Source organism: Budorcas taxicolor, chromosome 5 (assembly GCF_023091745.1).
Source record: "Budorcas taxicolor isolate Tak-1 chromosome 5, Takin1.1, whole genome shotgun sequence".
Taxonomy (NCBI): domain Eukaryota; kingdom Metazoa; phylum Chordata; class Mammalia; order Artiodactyla; family Bovidae; genus Budorcas; species Budorcas taxicolor.
In genome coordinates this window covers 142,914,528-142,931,191 of record NC_068914.1, presented here as the reverse complement: position 1 = coordinate 142,931,191, position 16,664 = coordinate 142,914,528, and the positions used below count along the sequence as shown (strand labels likewise).

The 16,664-nt window shown below is 35.8% G+C and overlaps 1 protein-coding gene across 1 annotated transcript; it reads right to left on the bottom strand.

Annotated features, from left to right (window-relative positions):
• Positions 1-4,872: 4,872 nt before the first annotated feature.
• Positions 4,873-13,060, bottom strand: LOC128048995 (killer cell lectin-like receptor subfamily I member 1). The gene is made up of 6 exons (XM_052641500.1): positions 12,847-13,060; positions 9,326-9,424; positions 9,112-9,180; positions 6,448-6,599; positions 5,972-6,075; positions 4,873-4,984 (listed from the first exon to the last, which is right to left on the bottom strand). Exons 1-6 carry the CDS (start codon positions 13,058-13,060, stop codon positions 4,873-4,875), a joined length of 750 nt encoding a protein of 249 aa, XP_052497460.1.
• Between the last annotated feature and the right edge of the window lie 3,604 nt (positions 13,061-16,664).

Here is a 16,664-nt window from a genome sequence, read left to right as displayed (position 1 = left end):
AAAAATTCTTAGCCCTGTAACAAAATGTATTTTAATAATGAATATTTTCTTTTTCAATAAGCATCTCTAAGTAAATAAATTTCCAGTAATAAGATTTTCTCCAACTGATAAATCAATACAGCTGATTTTTGTTAATTAAATCTCCAATTTTACTGGGTTCTAAGGAAGGAATGATGCTAAAGCTCAAACTCCAGTACTTTGGCCACCTCATGAGAAGGGTTGACTCATTGGAAAAGACTTTGACGCTGGGAGGGATTGGGGGCAGGAGAAGAAGGGGACGACAGAGGATGAGATGGCTGGATGGCATCACTGACTCGATGGACGTGAGTTTGAGTGAACTCTGGGAGATGGTGATGGACAGGGAGGCCTGGTGTGCTGTGATTCATGGGGTCACAAAGAGTTGGACACGACTGAGTGACTGAACTGAACTGAACATAGTAAATAAAAGGCATGCAAAAATTTGCTCTACATTTATGAGAGAATAGAACACTTTGCAATTTTATTCTGAACTTATACTGGCATAAACTATTCTTTTACATTTTTGGACTTTATTATTAATCTTTGAAAATTCTAAACTTTTCCCAAACTTCCCAAGTTCACACACTCCTACGAACTGAAATGCCAGTGTCTACAATAGTGGGTCAGAGGTTTTTTTCTAGAATATAGCTAGATTTTAAGCCACATATTTTTAAAACTTTGTTAGCCCAAACTTTCAGGAATGTAGTCTTGTATTTTCTATTTCTTTCTCAGTGAATCTGTAGTTGATTTTGTACTTCAAAGACCTTCACTTACCTAAGGCAACAGGAATTTTGACAAATCTGTTTTCAAAAAACTGGAATCAAAACAAAGATCTAAACATTAGACACAGAATTAAATTTAAATATTCAGTAAAGTAAGTAAGCAGCTTTTTTATATACTAATATTCTAGAAATCTTATCCTTGCATGTAAATTTCAAGTTTATGAAATATAATTCTTTGGTCTATACTATTTAAAAACCCAAATACTTTTAAAATACATCATTTTCAACCAGAAAAAAAGGAGGGAGGTAATCCGCTCTGTATGGACTACCAGACCTTAATATACACACACTGTTTACAATGTTTAGTAAAACAATTACACTCTTAAAGAAGCCATCCCTTAATGGAATAAGATTTTTAATATTTGCAAGATTCGTAAAGTCACTTTTAGTCATTAACTTGCAATTAGGTTCAAAATTCTCACTGGCATATTTAATTATAATACCAAAGTTTACATTTGATAACTCATAATACCAAATTTTACATTTGTACATGTGAATGTAATCCATTAATTCAGGGATATTAATATAATTTCTAGTATTAATAAAAAGGTAACTGAATTTTGATACAATCCATATTAATATAATTCCTATGCCTTAATCTTGCCTTCACATGTGTATGAATGGACAGTTTTGTTTACTTTTAAGTATGAAAGCATAGTCTTTCCCTTTTCTAGAGTATCTGTGAATATCTTAAGACTAGTCTCACTTTCTTCACTAATGTCTTCTTCACTTTATTCCCCTGAAAATGTCCTCATTTCACCCACTTTGTAGTATTTCCTTTGTTAACATACGTTAATATGTTTACAAGGAAAAAGCCATTGTTTCAGCCACATAACGAACAGCACCTCCACCCATGTTGACCTCACAGGCTGAGTGCCATCTCCCCTGGAAGCCACAGTGTCCACCACAGCCTCGGCCAAACTAGAGCTTCCTGCGCAGCTACAGGTGTGAGCAGAGTCGCCTGCTGCACACTTCACCCACTCACACGCAGTCATCTTTCTCTGTTATGTTACCAGTTTTTATGTGCATTTAATTCTATTGGTCATATCTCACTTGTACTTGCTTCCTGAGTGTAGGAGTTACACCACCTCTCATTTCAATTTTTCATAGCATCTTAGAGCCAACCAATATCTTTTTTTGGTGTGGTGTTACTTGATAGAGCATATAGAAAATAGTGTATCTTTGAAATTGTCCCGTCTTATCTGAAATATACTTAATCTTCTTTCATTTGTTTAATATTAAGTATTATACACACACACACATAAGATTTCCACACATACTACATTTTTGTCAGGGCTATTTTATATACTCTTAACGTGCCCCAGGTACCCCTTACCCTTCTTTCTACCCTGCCTTGTAATGGTTTGTTTTTTTTTTTTCTATCCCTTGATAACATCAGTAAGCAATTTTTATACAGAAATTACAGTCCTGTCAATCTGCTATGCATTTTATTGATAAAGAGTAATTATACTGTGGAAAAGGCATTTTATAATAGTAAGAATGGAGAAACACCTTTAACCAAGAGAAAGAGAACATTTAGATCATTAAGTTGATTCTCAAAGCAAAAATATAATGATATCTGGATGACCCAAGGCCTTTCTTGACTTCTTTATTTAAATATCCAATTCTTTGACACTACAAAATACCCTTCACTGCTTCATTTTGCTTATTAGCATTCATGATCACTTATTATACAGAATTTACTTCTTCACTGTCTTTGTCATTTTTCCACTTTAATGTCAGTCCATGTGGACAGTGACTTTTCTTTGTTTTGTCCATTTATGTAGCCTCAGACCTTCGAAGAGTGATGGACATGAAGGAGATGCTCAATAAATATTTGTTGCTGTGCTGTGCTAAGTTGCTTCAGTCATGTCCGACTCTTTGCAACCCTACAGACTGTAGTAAATCAATGAATAAAAACTATAATCTTCAAGCTTAGTTATATCTTAAATTTGGTTAAGACTGCAAGAAAGAGTACACTAGGTGCCGTCTGTTTGGACATTTGCGCCTGTATAGTATCTCCAGTACAGCTCCTATTAATACTTCATTAAAATGGCTGTAGAGAAATTAGGAAAATGTAGAGAAGTAGTTCCTAATACAAAGCTTCCCTGATGGTTCAGTGGTAAAGAATCCACTTGACAATGCAGGAGATGTGGGTTTGATCCTTAGGTTGGGAAGATCCCCAGGAAAAGGAAATGGTGATCAACTCCTGTGCTTTTGCCTGGAAAATCTCATGGATAGGGGAGCCTGGTAAGCTACAGTCTATGGGGCCATAGAGAGTTGGACATGACTTAGCAACTAAACAACAGTTACTAACACCCACAGCCAATGCTGCCTTCTTCCATCTGGGTTTCCCTGATAGCTGAGTTGGTACAGAATCTGCCTGCAATACCGGAGACCCCAGTTCGATTCCTGAGTGGAGAAGATGCCCTGGAGAAGGGGCAAGCTACCCACTCCAGTATTTTGGGGCTTCCCTTATGGCTCAGCTGATAAAGGATACACCTGCAATGCTGGAGACCTGGGTTCAATCCCTGGGTTGGGAAGATTCCCTGGAAAAGGGAAAGGCTACCTGCTCCAATATTCTGACCTAGAGAATTCCATGGACTGTATAGTTCACAGGATTGCAAAGAGTCAGACATGACTGAGCGACTTAAACTTATTCCCATCTGCCAAACAGTCAGCTCCTAGAGCGAGATTGTCACATAAGAGGAACATGTCATGCATTCACTGCCAGCATCAGAGCTGTGGTCAGAGAATTTGCCCAGGAAGAGTGACAGGCCATAATGTAGAATTCCAAATTCCTCCTCCCAGGAATGGAAGACTGTGGGAGATAGTGTATAAATAGCCCTCAAAGACGTTCACATCCTCATTCCTGAACCTGTGAATATGTTACCTTGTATGTCATGTCCTTGGTGACTCAGATGGTAAAGAATCTGCCTGTAATGGGGAGATCCAGGTTTGATCCCTGGGTCAGAAAGATACTCTGGAGAAGGGAATGGTTATGTATTCCAATATATTTGCTGGAAAAAATCTTTTGGACAGAGGAGCCTGACGGGCTACAGTCCATGAGGTCACAAGAGTCAGACACGAATGAGTGACTGACTTATGTCATGTTCCCAGTGAGGTATTTAACTGTTTAAACCTATTTCATGTGCAGGCTGTATATTGTCACCCTGCTTATTTAACTTATATGCAGAGTACATCATGAGAAATGCTGGGCTGGAAGAAACACAAGCTGGAATCAAGATTGCCAGGAGAAATATCAATAACCTCACATATGCAGAAGACACCACAATGGCAGAAAGTGAAGAGGAACTATAAAGCCTCTTGATGAAAGTGAAAGAGGAGAGTGAAAAAGTTGGCTTAAAGCTCAACATTCAGCAAACTAAGATCATGGCATCTGGTCCCATCATTTCATGGGAAATAGATGAGGAAACTGTGTCAGACTTTATTTTGGGGGGCTCCAAAATCACTGCAGATAGTGACTGCAGCCATGAAATTAAAAGACGCTTACTCCTTGGAAGAAAAGTTATGACCAACCTAGACAGCATATTAAACAGCAGAGACATTACTTTGCCAACAAAGGTCTGTCTAGTTAAGGCTATGGTTTTTCCAGTGGTCACGTATGGATGCGAGAGTTGGACTATAAAGAAAGCTGAGTGCCAAAGAATTGATGCTTCTGAACTGTGGTGTTGGAAAAGACTCTTGAGAGTCCCTTGGACTGCATGGAGATCCAACCAGTCCATCGTAAAGGAGATCAGCCTTGGGTGTTCATTGGTAGGACTGATGTTGAAGCTGAAACTCCAGTACTTTGGCCACCTGATGCAAAGAGCTGATTGATTGGAAAAGACCCTGATGCTGGGAGGGATTGGGGGCAAGAGGAGAAGGGGATGACAGAGGATGAGATGGCTGGATGGCATCACTGACTTGATGGACGTGAATCTGAGTGAACTCCGGGAGTTGGTGATGGACAGCGAGGCCTGGCGTGCTGCGATTCATGGGGTGGCAAAGAGTCGGACTCCATTGACTGACTGAACTGAACAGAACAACTTGTATTAGCAAAATTGAGCTGCTATACACTAAACTCACACATGTAACTTTTCCGAGATGAACAGTTAGCAGCATAAACAAAATTTCCATCAATATATGCACAACCATCTTTCTCCATTTTCAGGAATTCAAACCTGTAAAAAAATTAAAGCAATAAAATCTTCAAATGCCAATTTTGTCTCAAGCTTAAAATTAACAAAACAAACAAAATGAGAAAGAATTAAAGAACAAATTAAATAAAATAAGAACAAACCCCTGAAGATTGACAGAATTTAAACTAAGTTTAGCAGTTGATACTAAACAGTATCTAATCCTGTTTGTTTAAATAGAATTATAAGCCAAATGACAGTTTATAAGCCAAAGGAAGAACTGATCCTGAAGCTGTAGCTCCAATACTTTGGCCACCTGATGTGAAGAGCTGACACACTGGAAAAGACCCTGACATGGGGAGAGATTAAGGGCAAGAGGAGAAGAGGGCGATAGAGCATGAGATGGTTGGAGGGCAGCCCTGACCCAATGGACATGACTTTGAGCAAACCCAGGGAGTTAGTAAAGGAGAGGGAAGACAGTCCATGGGGTCACAGAATCGGGAATGACTTGGTGACTGGACAACAACAAAAGCAAACCACACATGATGAAAAGTGAAGTGAAGTGAAGTCACTCAGTCGTGCCTGACTCTTTGCAACCCCATGGATAGTAGCCTGCATCAAGCTCCTCCGTCCATGGGATTTTCAAGGCAAGAGTACTGGAGTGGGTTGCCATTTCCTTCTCAGGGAATATTCCCAACACAGGGATTGAACCCAGGTCTCTCACATGGTAGACAGATGCTTACAAATGATAAAACTATGATAGAAATGTATAGATTTATCAACTTGCCTGAAACTATGCCCAAATTTCTCCTAAGAGTCCAGTAAAGTTAATAATGTAAAGGTTCTAAAGCTCAGATTATTTAGAAAGAACTGGCACTTTTTCCCCAATTAAATCCCACAGATTGATCCTCAAAAAACATAATGATTTCCTTTATCTTGGTTGCTCTTTCTGTTCCCTACACACATAACACACACAAAAAAAACCCCAGACATAATCTCAGGAAAGTTCAATTATCAAAACACTGTACATACAGGTTTTCAGTTACTGTGGTGCCATCTTCCCATAACCAGGATTCACTTGTTTCACTGAATTTGAGACCTATCCATCCTTTTACTTCAAGCACTGATAAAATTTCCTATTTAGAAAAAATCATAAACCATAAATGTGTCCATATTATAATTCACTCCTTTCTGACTCAAAGATTATTGATTAAATTTCTCCCAAGGGCTTGCACACATCCACTTAGTATTAATAAGAGTTTTTCTCAAGATATCTCATTTATTAATGTGCTTTTTTCCTAGCATTAAATGTTCAAAAAATGGAGTTTCTCTAATTTCTCCCTAATAAAACTGGGTCAAAGAAACAAAATATCATAGACTTTTGAGAACTTCAGTTTTACCAAATTATAGCATCAATCACTAATGTTTTCAAACCAAATACAGTTACAGTATAACAACAACAACAACAACAACAAACAAATATGCAAAGGCAGAAGTGTTTCCCCTACCAGCTCTCCCTTGATATCGATCTTTGGAAGGTGGGTATCTAGCTCTTCACAGGCAGCATGGCTCGCCATCCAGGTTTTGGGTTTACTCGAAAGATGATAATAACTACTTCCAAATCCAATCCAGTGAGTTGAACAATGGTCACAGGAACATTCTAGAAAGTAAAAATATATTTAATGTGTACTCTGTACAATAAGTCACTACTACTAATGCAATTCCCATATCTTCCTGTCTGTTATACAGATGGATATTAGGTAGAAAGCAAAATAAGCATTTTTTTGGTCACATTTCTGGGCAAGTTTTAAACAAAACCATAGCTAACTTCAGCAATACGTGAACCATGAACTTCCAGATGTTCAAGCTGGTTTTAGAAAAGGCAGAGGAACCAGAGATCAAATTGCCAACATCCGATGGATCATGGAAAAAGCAATAGAGTTCCAGAAAAACATCTATTTCTGCTTTATTGACTATGCCAAAGCCTTTGATTCTTGGATCACAATAAACTGTGGAAAATTCTGAATGAGATGGGAATACCAGATCACCTGACCTGCCTCTTGAGAAACCTGTATGCAGGTCAGGAAGCAACAGTTAGAACTGGACATGGAACAACAGACTGATTCCAAATAGGGAAAGGAATATGTCAAGGCTGTATATTGTCACCCTGCTTATTTAACTTCTATGCAGAGTACATCATGAGAAACGCTGGGCTGGAGGAAGCACAAGCTGGAATCAAGATTGCCAGGAGAAATAGCAATAACCTCAGATATGCAAATGACACCACCCTTATGGCAGAAAGTGAAGAACTAAAGAGCCTGTTGATGTAGTCAAAGAGGAGTGTGAAAAAGCTGGCTTAAAACTCAACATTCAGAAAATTAAAATCATGGATCTGGTCCCATCACTTGATAGCAAACAGATGGGGGAAAAGTGAAAACAGTGAGAGACTTTACTTTTGGGGGCTCCAAAATCACTGCAGATGGTGACAGCAGGCATTAAATTAAAAGACGCTTGCTCCTTAGAAGAAAAGTTATGACCAACCTAGACAGCATATTAAAAAGCAGAGACATTACTTTGCCAACAAAGGTCTGTCTAGTCAAAGCTATGGTTTTTCCAGTTGTCTTGTATGGATCTGAGAGCTGGACTATAAAGAAAGCTGAGCACTGAAGAATTGATGCTTTTGAACTATGGTGTTGGAGAAGACTCTTGAGAGTCCCTTGGCCTGCAAGGAGATCCAACCAGTCCATCCTCAGGGAAATCAGTCCTGAATATTCATTGGAAGAACTGATGTTGAAGCTGAAACTCCAATGCTTTGGCCACCTTATTAGAAACACTGACTCATTTGAAAAGATCCAGATGCTGGGAAAGATCGAAGGCAAGAGGAGAAGGGGATGACAGAGGATGAGATGGTTGGATGGCATCACCAACTCAGTGGACATGAGTTTGAGTGAACTCCAGGAGTTGGTGATGGACAGGAAGGCCTGGTGTGCTGATGTCCATGGGGTCACAGAGAGTCGGACATGACTGAGCAACTGAACTGAACTCAATTTTCAAACCAGGTGAATGAAAGGAAACCAAAAACACAAGCCATATAAATGGCTAATATTTGGCTTTTATAGATTTTATTTTTTCTAAAAGCCATCAAACAGGTTCAAAAACAATAACTGATTATAATAGAAACTAGTAGCTGTCTCCTGTTTCTTGAATCTATTGGGATGTTCCCTTTTTATTCAGGCAATTTATATTAAACTTGAAATTAGTTTTTTCTTCATCTTTTTCATACTTGGACTTTTCTCCTTTCATAAATGTTTGTCTCTACTTTCTTAGAGAATGCTAATCTAAATTATTTTCATGTCATGCTTGAATTACTCCATTATTGTCATAATTTTTCTTTTCTTTTTAACCGCTTAGAAGGAATGTTCATGGGTAATACTCATGGGTAATGCTGTTGGTTGATATAGGAGCCCTACCCTTCTGTTTGTGTGTGTGTGTGTGTGGAAAGACACTTTGTTTCTTGGCAAATGCATTGTTCCTGAAAATCCAACCCTGTTATGAAAATGCAATGATTTCCCCAAAAGGATAACAGAGGGGGAAAATCCCAACTTCCTGGAAAGACAGGCTCAATTAGGAATAGATATATCTTTTTTCTTTATAAGTGCTGAATTTACTGATAAGGATTTGAGTAAACTTGCAATAAAAGCAACTTTCTATATCATGGCCACTGAATCTGGATGTACAATAAATATTAATGTAAAATATATATGCTTGTAATTTCAAAAATGGTAATCATCTCCATCAGATAAAGTGAGAAAGAAAAATTGCTAAAGAGACACAACTCCCTGGCTTTTCACTTATTTTCTTTCTACTTTCTAGACATACTTCACCCATTTCTCACACCTTCAGCTCAATATAATTTAAATCCCGTTTTTTCTCCTAATAAGAATCAAATCACAAACAATACTTACACACATAACACTTTGAGTATTTTCACATTCTCCAATATTATCTTTCTTCTTTGGCCCAATATTAATTTTTCCTTAATGAAAAACTGACCATACTATAAAATGATATTTTTCTATCATGATTGACTAAAGTTTTGTGAATGTCAGGAAAATAACCTCTTTAGCCCAGTAATCAATATTAGAATTAGACTGAACAGAGAGAATACTCACCACCAGTTTTAGAAGATAGAGTGGGAATAGTTGATATTTTTTGGTTTTGGTCTTCTGTGCTAGAAAATACTTTGGCAAAAATCATGATAGTAATTAGTTCTCTTTAGGATAAAATATTAAGACAATGTAAAAATTCAGTCCTGATTTCAAATCATTGAAACACATTGCTGATATACTGATTGTGATAAGAACAGATATTTTCTCAATTACTTACAGTTTGCAAGCAAGACACGCAGTGTTATCATCAGGACCACACACAAGATCCCTAGACTCCAAGCTAACAGTTGCCACTTTGTAGATCGGTGGTGTGACACTAAAGGAAAGAGAAACAATGATGAAGCTTCATCGTTTCCCAGAAAACATCAAATATAAAACTGAACACCAGACTGTTTCACTCTCAGAGGGGAATCATTCATTTTTAAAATTCTTGAATGTGTTCATCCTGAATAAAACCATTTCTTAGCCACATTCAGAACTCTAATTTTTCCATACTCAAATTTCCTCCCTAATAGATTCTTCTTGATTTCACTTCTTATCCTGCTTGAGGCTCCAGGTATGTCACCTGAACCACCACCACCATCATTTTTGAGCCTCCTTTGTCTATGATTTTATAAATTATTAACTCTGAGCATGCCACAAATATACTTTCTTCTAGTAAACTCAGAAATGAAATACATCTAGATAGTGAAAATAATATCCCGTGCTTAGTCGGTCAGTTGTGTCCAACTGTTTGGGACCCCATGGACTGTAGCCTGCCAGGCTCCTTTGTCCACGGGGATTCTCCAGACAAGAATATTGGGGTGGGTTGCCATTTCCTTCTCTAAGGGGTCTTCCAATCCCAGTGATCAAACCCAGGTTTCCCGCATTGCAGGCAGATTCTTTACCATCTGAGCCACCAGGGAAGCCCAAGAATGCTGAAGTGGGTAGACTATCCCTTCTGCAGGAGAACATCCCAAGCCAGAAATTGAACTGGGGTATCCTGCACTGCAGGTGGATTCTTTACCAGCTAAGCTACCAGGCAGCATGAAGTGAAGTGAAGTGAAGTCACTCAGTCATGTCCAACTCTTTGTGACCTGGTAGACTGTAGCCTACCAGGCTCTTCCATCCATGGGATTCTCCAGGCAAGAATACTGGAGTGGGTTGCCATTTCCTTCTCCAGGAGAACTTCCCGAACCAGGGATTGAACCCAGGTCTCCCATATTGGAGGCAGATGCTTTAACCTCTGAGCCACCAGGGAAGCCCCACCAGGGAGCATAGTGTCATGCAAATAAAAATATTAATTATAAATTCCATTGAACATTAACATTCTTTTATTAGCCAATCAATCACTCAGTATATCAGTCAAAAGGGAAGTAACAAAATACATTATTATCTTTTGTCAAGAAAGAAATAGCTGTCATAAATTTTATAAAGATATATGAGCATGTTCACCAAGTTTTGGCTTCCCTTGTGGCTCAGACAGTAAAGAATCCCCCTGCAATGTGAGAGACCAGGGTTCAATTCCCTGGTTGGGAAGGTCCCCTGGAGAAGGGCATGGCAACCCACTCCATGGCAATACTTGCTTGGAGAATCCCCGTGGACAGAGGAGCCTGGTGGGCTGCATTCCATGGGGTCGCAAAAAGTGGGACACAACTGAGCGATTAGGCACACACCAAGTTTCAGCATAATGTTAGAAAATGTTTCTGTCAGAAAGTGGCGTCGTACTTAAAATTGGAGGAAAATAAAAATTCATTGTTCCTTAAAGTAGGAGAAGCATGGGGAATGGAGAGAGGGTGTCTTCAACTTGGAGAGGCAATCTCTGACACTTTAAATGACAGGAAGCTTGGGGCTGAAATACAATCTAGCGGAGCTCAGTAAAGAGGGAAATGGAGATGGAGAGATAGTCTGTAGGACTAGAAGACTATTTTTTTTTTTTTTACTTTAAGAACAATAGAAAATTTTGTAGGAACTTTGTTTAAAAAGTCATGATCATTTTGCTTGAAATATAAGGAAAGGATTGAAAAGTGGAAGATGTGAGACTTTTGAGAGTCTGTCTCAGTAATCTCCATGAAAACATATGAATCTCAGTCCAAGAGAGAAGCAGGTCAGCTTGAACACACGACTTGAATGTGAGGAGTCAAACTTTACTTTCAGGTTTTGAGATTAAGCAATGAAGGAGTTAAATACTAAATTCAATCCTCTTAGTTTTGGTCAACTTCTGCCCCAAGTCCTCCAGATATTTAAAAAAAATAAAAATAAAAATAAATCAAGCCTCGGAGAAGCTCTATCCAAACACCAAGTTATTTCTCTTATTTTTCCAATATAGTTGAGGCTATGAATTTCTTTAACTTGCCCACTCCTATATCTGTATGTACGTGTGTGTTTACATATATTCATATATTCATACCCTGTTGTCATTGTCTTCTTTTTATTTCAGAAGATGAGCAATTTCTCTATGATTCAAGTCAAAACCTTTTACAGATCCTATTTATTCCATGCCACCCAGTCTCCCTTAGAGCATTTATTATCTAAGAGAAAATTATCTTTTTGTGCCCTTTTCTTCATCATCTCTTTTATATAAACTTTATCTGGTTAGTCTATACATGGGCTCAAATCCCTCAAAATATAATATTTTGAGATAAGGGATTCCTTGTCTTGGCTCAGGTCTTCCACTTTTCATTGTCATTTCTCTTATGTTGTTATTATCAGTGAAAATTATAAAAATGCTTTCTGGACTCTTTTTATTCCTATACTAAACTTCTTTCGATCCCTTAACTTTCAGTTGTAGCTTATAAGCTTTTCTCCATAATCAAACAAAAACCCCAACTGCAAAATCCAAGGAAATAACTTTCCACTTACACTTTATTAGACATCGTTTAATTTCTCCTCTCTGGATATGCATTTCATATGTACCTTTCTTGAGTCTTCCTCTGCTTAATTCTTACATGTTGCCTTTTGCTATGGTAGACTTTTCATTCACGTCGTCTCTATTTGCAGTCCTGTCTACTCACATAAGCCTTACCTGCCCATTTCCATCTTATTTCTAGAGATTTAATCTTTCAAATCCCATTGCATTATGTATGTTGTCCTCTGAATCGATTAAGAAATGATTCAAATGCCATACATGATCTGACTTTTACTGGATTAAATATTTTTCTTTATGGTGGTTAAGATGATTAGCTATGCAGTCACTTAAGTTAGGAACCTTGCTATCTTATTCTACTAATTTCTCACCTTTACCTCCAATATCCAAATGATTGTAGAGTCTTAAAAAACTTTACCTCCAAAACATTCTTTTTCTTTCTGTAGTCTGTCTCTCTGCTAATAGACTCTTGTTAGTTTTTTGAAGTTAAGTGATTATTGCTTCTTTACCTTTATAGGTACCATTTTGTCCAGAGGAGGCCCACAGTACAAATTCAAAAAATAATTGTGGAATGAGTTAGACTGAACTGAATTGAAGACTGGCATCAAGAATTATTTTTAAAATAATACACAAAGGAAGCAATAGAATTCATATAATAGTTCTTACAAGTAATGCAATTGTGTTGGAATTTGGATCAGTACAATTTTAGAAGAAATGAACGTAGTGAAGGACTATTTAAGAGACAAACAATTCCACAGTAATATCCTAAAATAATCAAGGACAGTCCTGAAGATAAATAAATAGTGTAATGTGGCAATTTAATAAAGATTTTGAGAGAAGTATTCTAAATGCAAGAACTGAGATCTAATGAATAACAAAATGTAATATTATACCTTTTCTTTTTTTTCTAAACCATTTTCTGTACTGAAAGAGAAAAAATCTGTGTGATTTTGGTTCCTTGTGTCTTGCTTGTTGTTCACTTGATATGACATTTCTCTCATTTGTTTTGGGTCTTCTTTGCTTCTGTTGAGATCTGGGAAATTTCAGTTCTGTGTGGGTTACCTCTTGCTTGTTTACAATACCTTTGTTTTGCATATTCTTAAACATTTTTTTTTTTCTGAAAAGACTTGGATTCCTTTAGCTCAATCTTGATATCTTTCTTTTTAGTATCTATGCAATAGAAAAATGTGAGGAAAAGTGTTAAGTGGTCATTGCATCAGGTCAAATAGTGAAAAATTATTTCATTCTGATGTATAAGTAAACATTTAGGTATAACATTAGAAGAGTAAAAAAGGCACCAAATGAGAGATTAAGTCTCTCTCCCAACATTGCAATCCTTATTTAGAAGAATGATTTTATTTTCCTTTAATATGATTATACATTTCATTTCCTCTTTTAATCATTTTTTGAAAGGAGTAGATAAAGTATATATATATATTTGCTTCTCAATAGTTTTTATGTAATGAATAATGTTAATCATGTGTAGACTATGATTAAGGACATTAACAAATAACTTATTATTTAAATCTAATATTAAAGTTTTTAAATCTCAAATCAAGTTGACATAAAGATTGTTGTATCATTGAAATAATCCATTATTCAGAAGATTCTTAATATAGGAAAAACTCTTTCAGGAACTAGGTAAATCTTACAATTCGTAAAATAACAATTTATCTCTCAATCTGCCTGCCTACCATCTTTTTCCTACTTAACCAAGTCATATGTACCTATCCATATACACAAACAAGCAGAAGCAAGCACATGGATCACCTAAATTAATGAAACAATGCCAATGAACCACCAGAAATGAACAAAAGAAATAAGGTAAAATATAAATTTTTTAAAAAATTATTGTCTTCAAATTCATTAATAAATAAAAAAGGCTAAATGAAAGAATAAAATGACTTTTACCTGTGAAAACACTAGATAACTTAACAGATATTTTTGTATTAGCAAATTATTGTGAGTGCAAAATTATTTACCAGTATTTACAAAACATAAAGTATGCAAGCTGTGAAACAATTCTACTTTTAGCAATTTATCTTACAATTTTTTAAACATCCAAAGTTATACAGCACAGTTTTTTTTTCCCTTATACTTTATTAAGAGTTAAGCTGGAAAACAGAAAACAAAAAACAAAGTTATTAGCAGATGTGTTTGTAATAAAGTGAGTTGTGAGATAAGTTAATATTTCACATTGATATATTGATTCTCTAGTACACCTTTAACTATTTAACATAAAAAATATTGATACACGAAGCAAAGTAATAGATTTTCAGTGATCAGTGCTAGGTACAGTTTTGGCAGGTTTGCATTGCTTTCCATTTTACTGAAAATTAAAGAACGTGTGATAAAAGCAACTTAAAGATGAAATTTTGAGAATTTAAAAATGTTGAAAATCAAATAATTTTATACATAAGGTATTTTCTACATTCATGGCTATTTCAAGAGTAAATTTCACGAAAAAAATGGGATGCAATTTTTTAATTAAAAAATTTTATACTTCCTTACATTGTTTCCTGAAAGCTTTGCTCAATGATAGCAAAAATGATATTTAATTGAAGTATATATTGGTATTGTAAGAATGTAGCTGTTTAAATATTTGATGCAATTAAATTACATTTTTTGTACCAGAGGAGGAAGAAAAATGACTATTGTTAAGAAAAAGTAATTAAATAAGCATGGTCTAAGAAAAGTTTAAAAGTTATATAATCACTGGAAGATGGACTATTGGTTCACACTGAAGCATTACACAGACTTAGATCACTAATTTCACTACAATACTGAAACAGATTTCAGATAAGTCAAAATGTTAAATGTAGGACATTAGATGATAAAGCTAATAAAGGATTAAAATAAACTATAAGTAAATAGTTACAACTTTCTAATCTCACACAGTCTAGGAAAATAATTAAGTTGAATTATAGAAATGTCATTTTTATTACTAAAATTTTTTGTCACCAATAATCACACTAAAAGATTTTTATTTCACCACTAACCAAAGAAATGTGAACATACTAATGATATACATTTTCACCAAAAAAAATCACTAAATTTAAGTCAAATGCAGTCACATAGAGTTGTGACTGCAATGTGACTACAATGTGCAAGAAAACACATTTATTTACAGGGACTTCAGGTTAATCTAAATCTTTCCCTATGGAAATTAATTTGTTGTTATGTACCAAACCAAATAATGAAAACATCTACTGATCCAATAATTCAAAATAATGAGAAAATTATAGCTTTTTAAATAAATTTACTGGAGAAAAGAGCCCAGGTAGTTGAAAAAATGAAAAAAAAAAAAAAAGAAAATTTCAAGTCAAAGAAACAAAAAAGTAAATAAATAAAAGAGATAGCTGGATTCATACTCCATGCCATTGTTTATGAAATAAGCATGCAACATAATTTTACAAAAGCTATTTTTTCCTAAACTATCATTTAATACATTCTGAGTTACTAGTTCAAATTAATGCTAATCATTACATACATTTTTTTAACTTCTTGAGAGAAGGAAATAAATGGAAACAATCATACTCACTGACTTGAAGATAAATTTGTAGGAAAATCAGAGACTTAAAATAATGTAAAATTGTTGTATGTTGGAATTAGTTATATAGTAGATTATCTGGTATAAGAACCTCTAGAGAAGGCTCTAGGTTAAAAAGCACTCTAATACTGACATAAACTTTTGTTGTCCAAAACATATGTGAAAAACTCACAGGAAGTTTTCACATAACTGCCAATTTGTAGTTTTTACTCTCCCACAAAATAGTGACGAAGAAGTGAAAATGTTGCTTCAATACATCGTGAGACTTTTAGTACTCTGAAAACTGTATCATAATTTACAGACTTTTTAGTTTAAAAGGTCTGCAAAAATATTAATTTAATGGCTGCTTAGTAAGAATATCCCTTTATCAAAGCTGAAGCTTAATCGAAAAGAAAAATGAGCTAAATTACATATTTTATTAGATGTTACATGGAACAAGAGTACCATGGGATATGTAGAAAAGTATGCAGATGTATGAGAATAGAAAGTATATTTTAGGCTTTACTGGCTAAATTACAATAGATAATTCTTAGTAACTATTTAGTGGTAGTTGCTATCACTACCCGGAACGAAGTTTACGTTGTGTTTATTATAACATGTAATATAGTGTAGTAGAGTTTGGCATGTTATAATTAATAACTATGTAATTTGAAAGACTTCCATAGTCACCAACTTGTGGGTTAAAAAGACAACATATTATGATAAATTTCCAAGTGTGTCTCTGTTGTTAGTTTGTACCAGATGACTGAGAATCACAGTACTGATACCATCTTCCTTAAGTCACTCCCACTTACTTATGACTCTAACATTCCGTTTCCCTCCTCTCATCATGGTTTATGTGCTCCTAGGCGTTCTAGATATCGATTCGTGATAATGGATCACAGTCTTCTGATTGATTCATCAGTGTCCATGTGAACCAGCCACTTACACCCTGGTCGCTCAGTTTTTCTTTCTCCCCATTCCCAAGTGACTTCCCCACTCTGCCTCAGCCAAGCCCTCCCATGGGAACATCTCGGTCCTTGTCATACCTTTAAATGTTTCATATCAAAAAATGTCTTATTAAATCTTCCCACCCTCTACAAACACTCTTACCTTTCGAGATTCCTTATTCATCTTTCTCCAACATGAAAATGCTCTGATCTCATTGACATCTCCAGCCCT

Coding starts and splice junctions, on each gene's coding strand:
- LOC128048995 (XM_052641500.1), bottom strand. CDS start 13,060: ATGTTTAAGAATATGCAAAACAAAGGTATTGTAAACAAGCAAGAGGTA. Junction 9,425..12,846: donor GTTTAGAAAAAAAAGAAAAG/GTATAATATTAC, acceptor TCTTTCCTTTAG/TGTCACACCACCGATCTACA. Junction 4,985..5,971: donor ACCACAGTAACTGAAAACCT/GTATGTACAGTG, acceptor ATTTTTTTACAG/GTTTGAATTCCTGAAAATGG.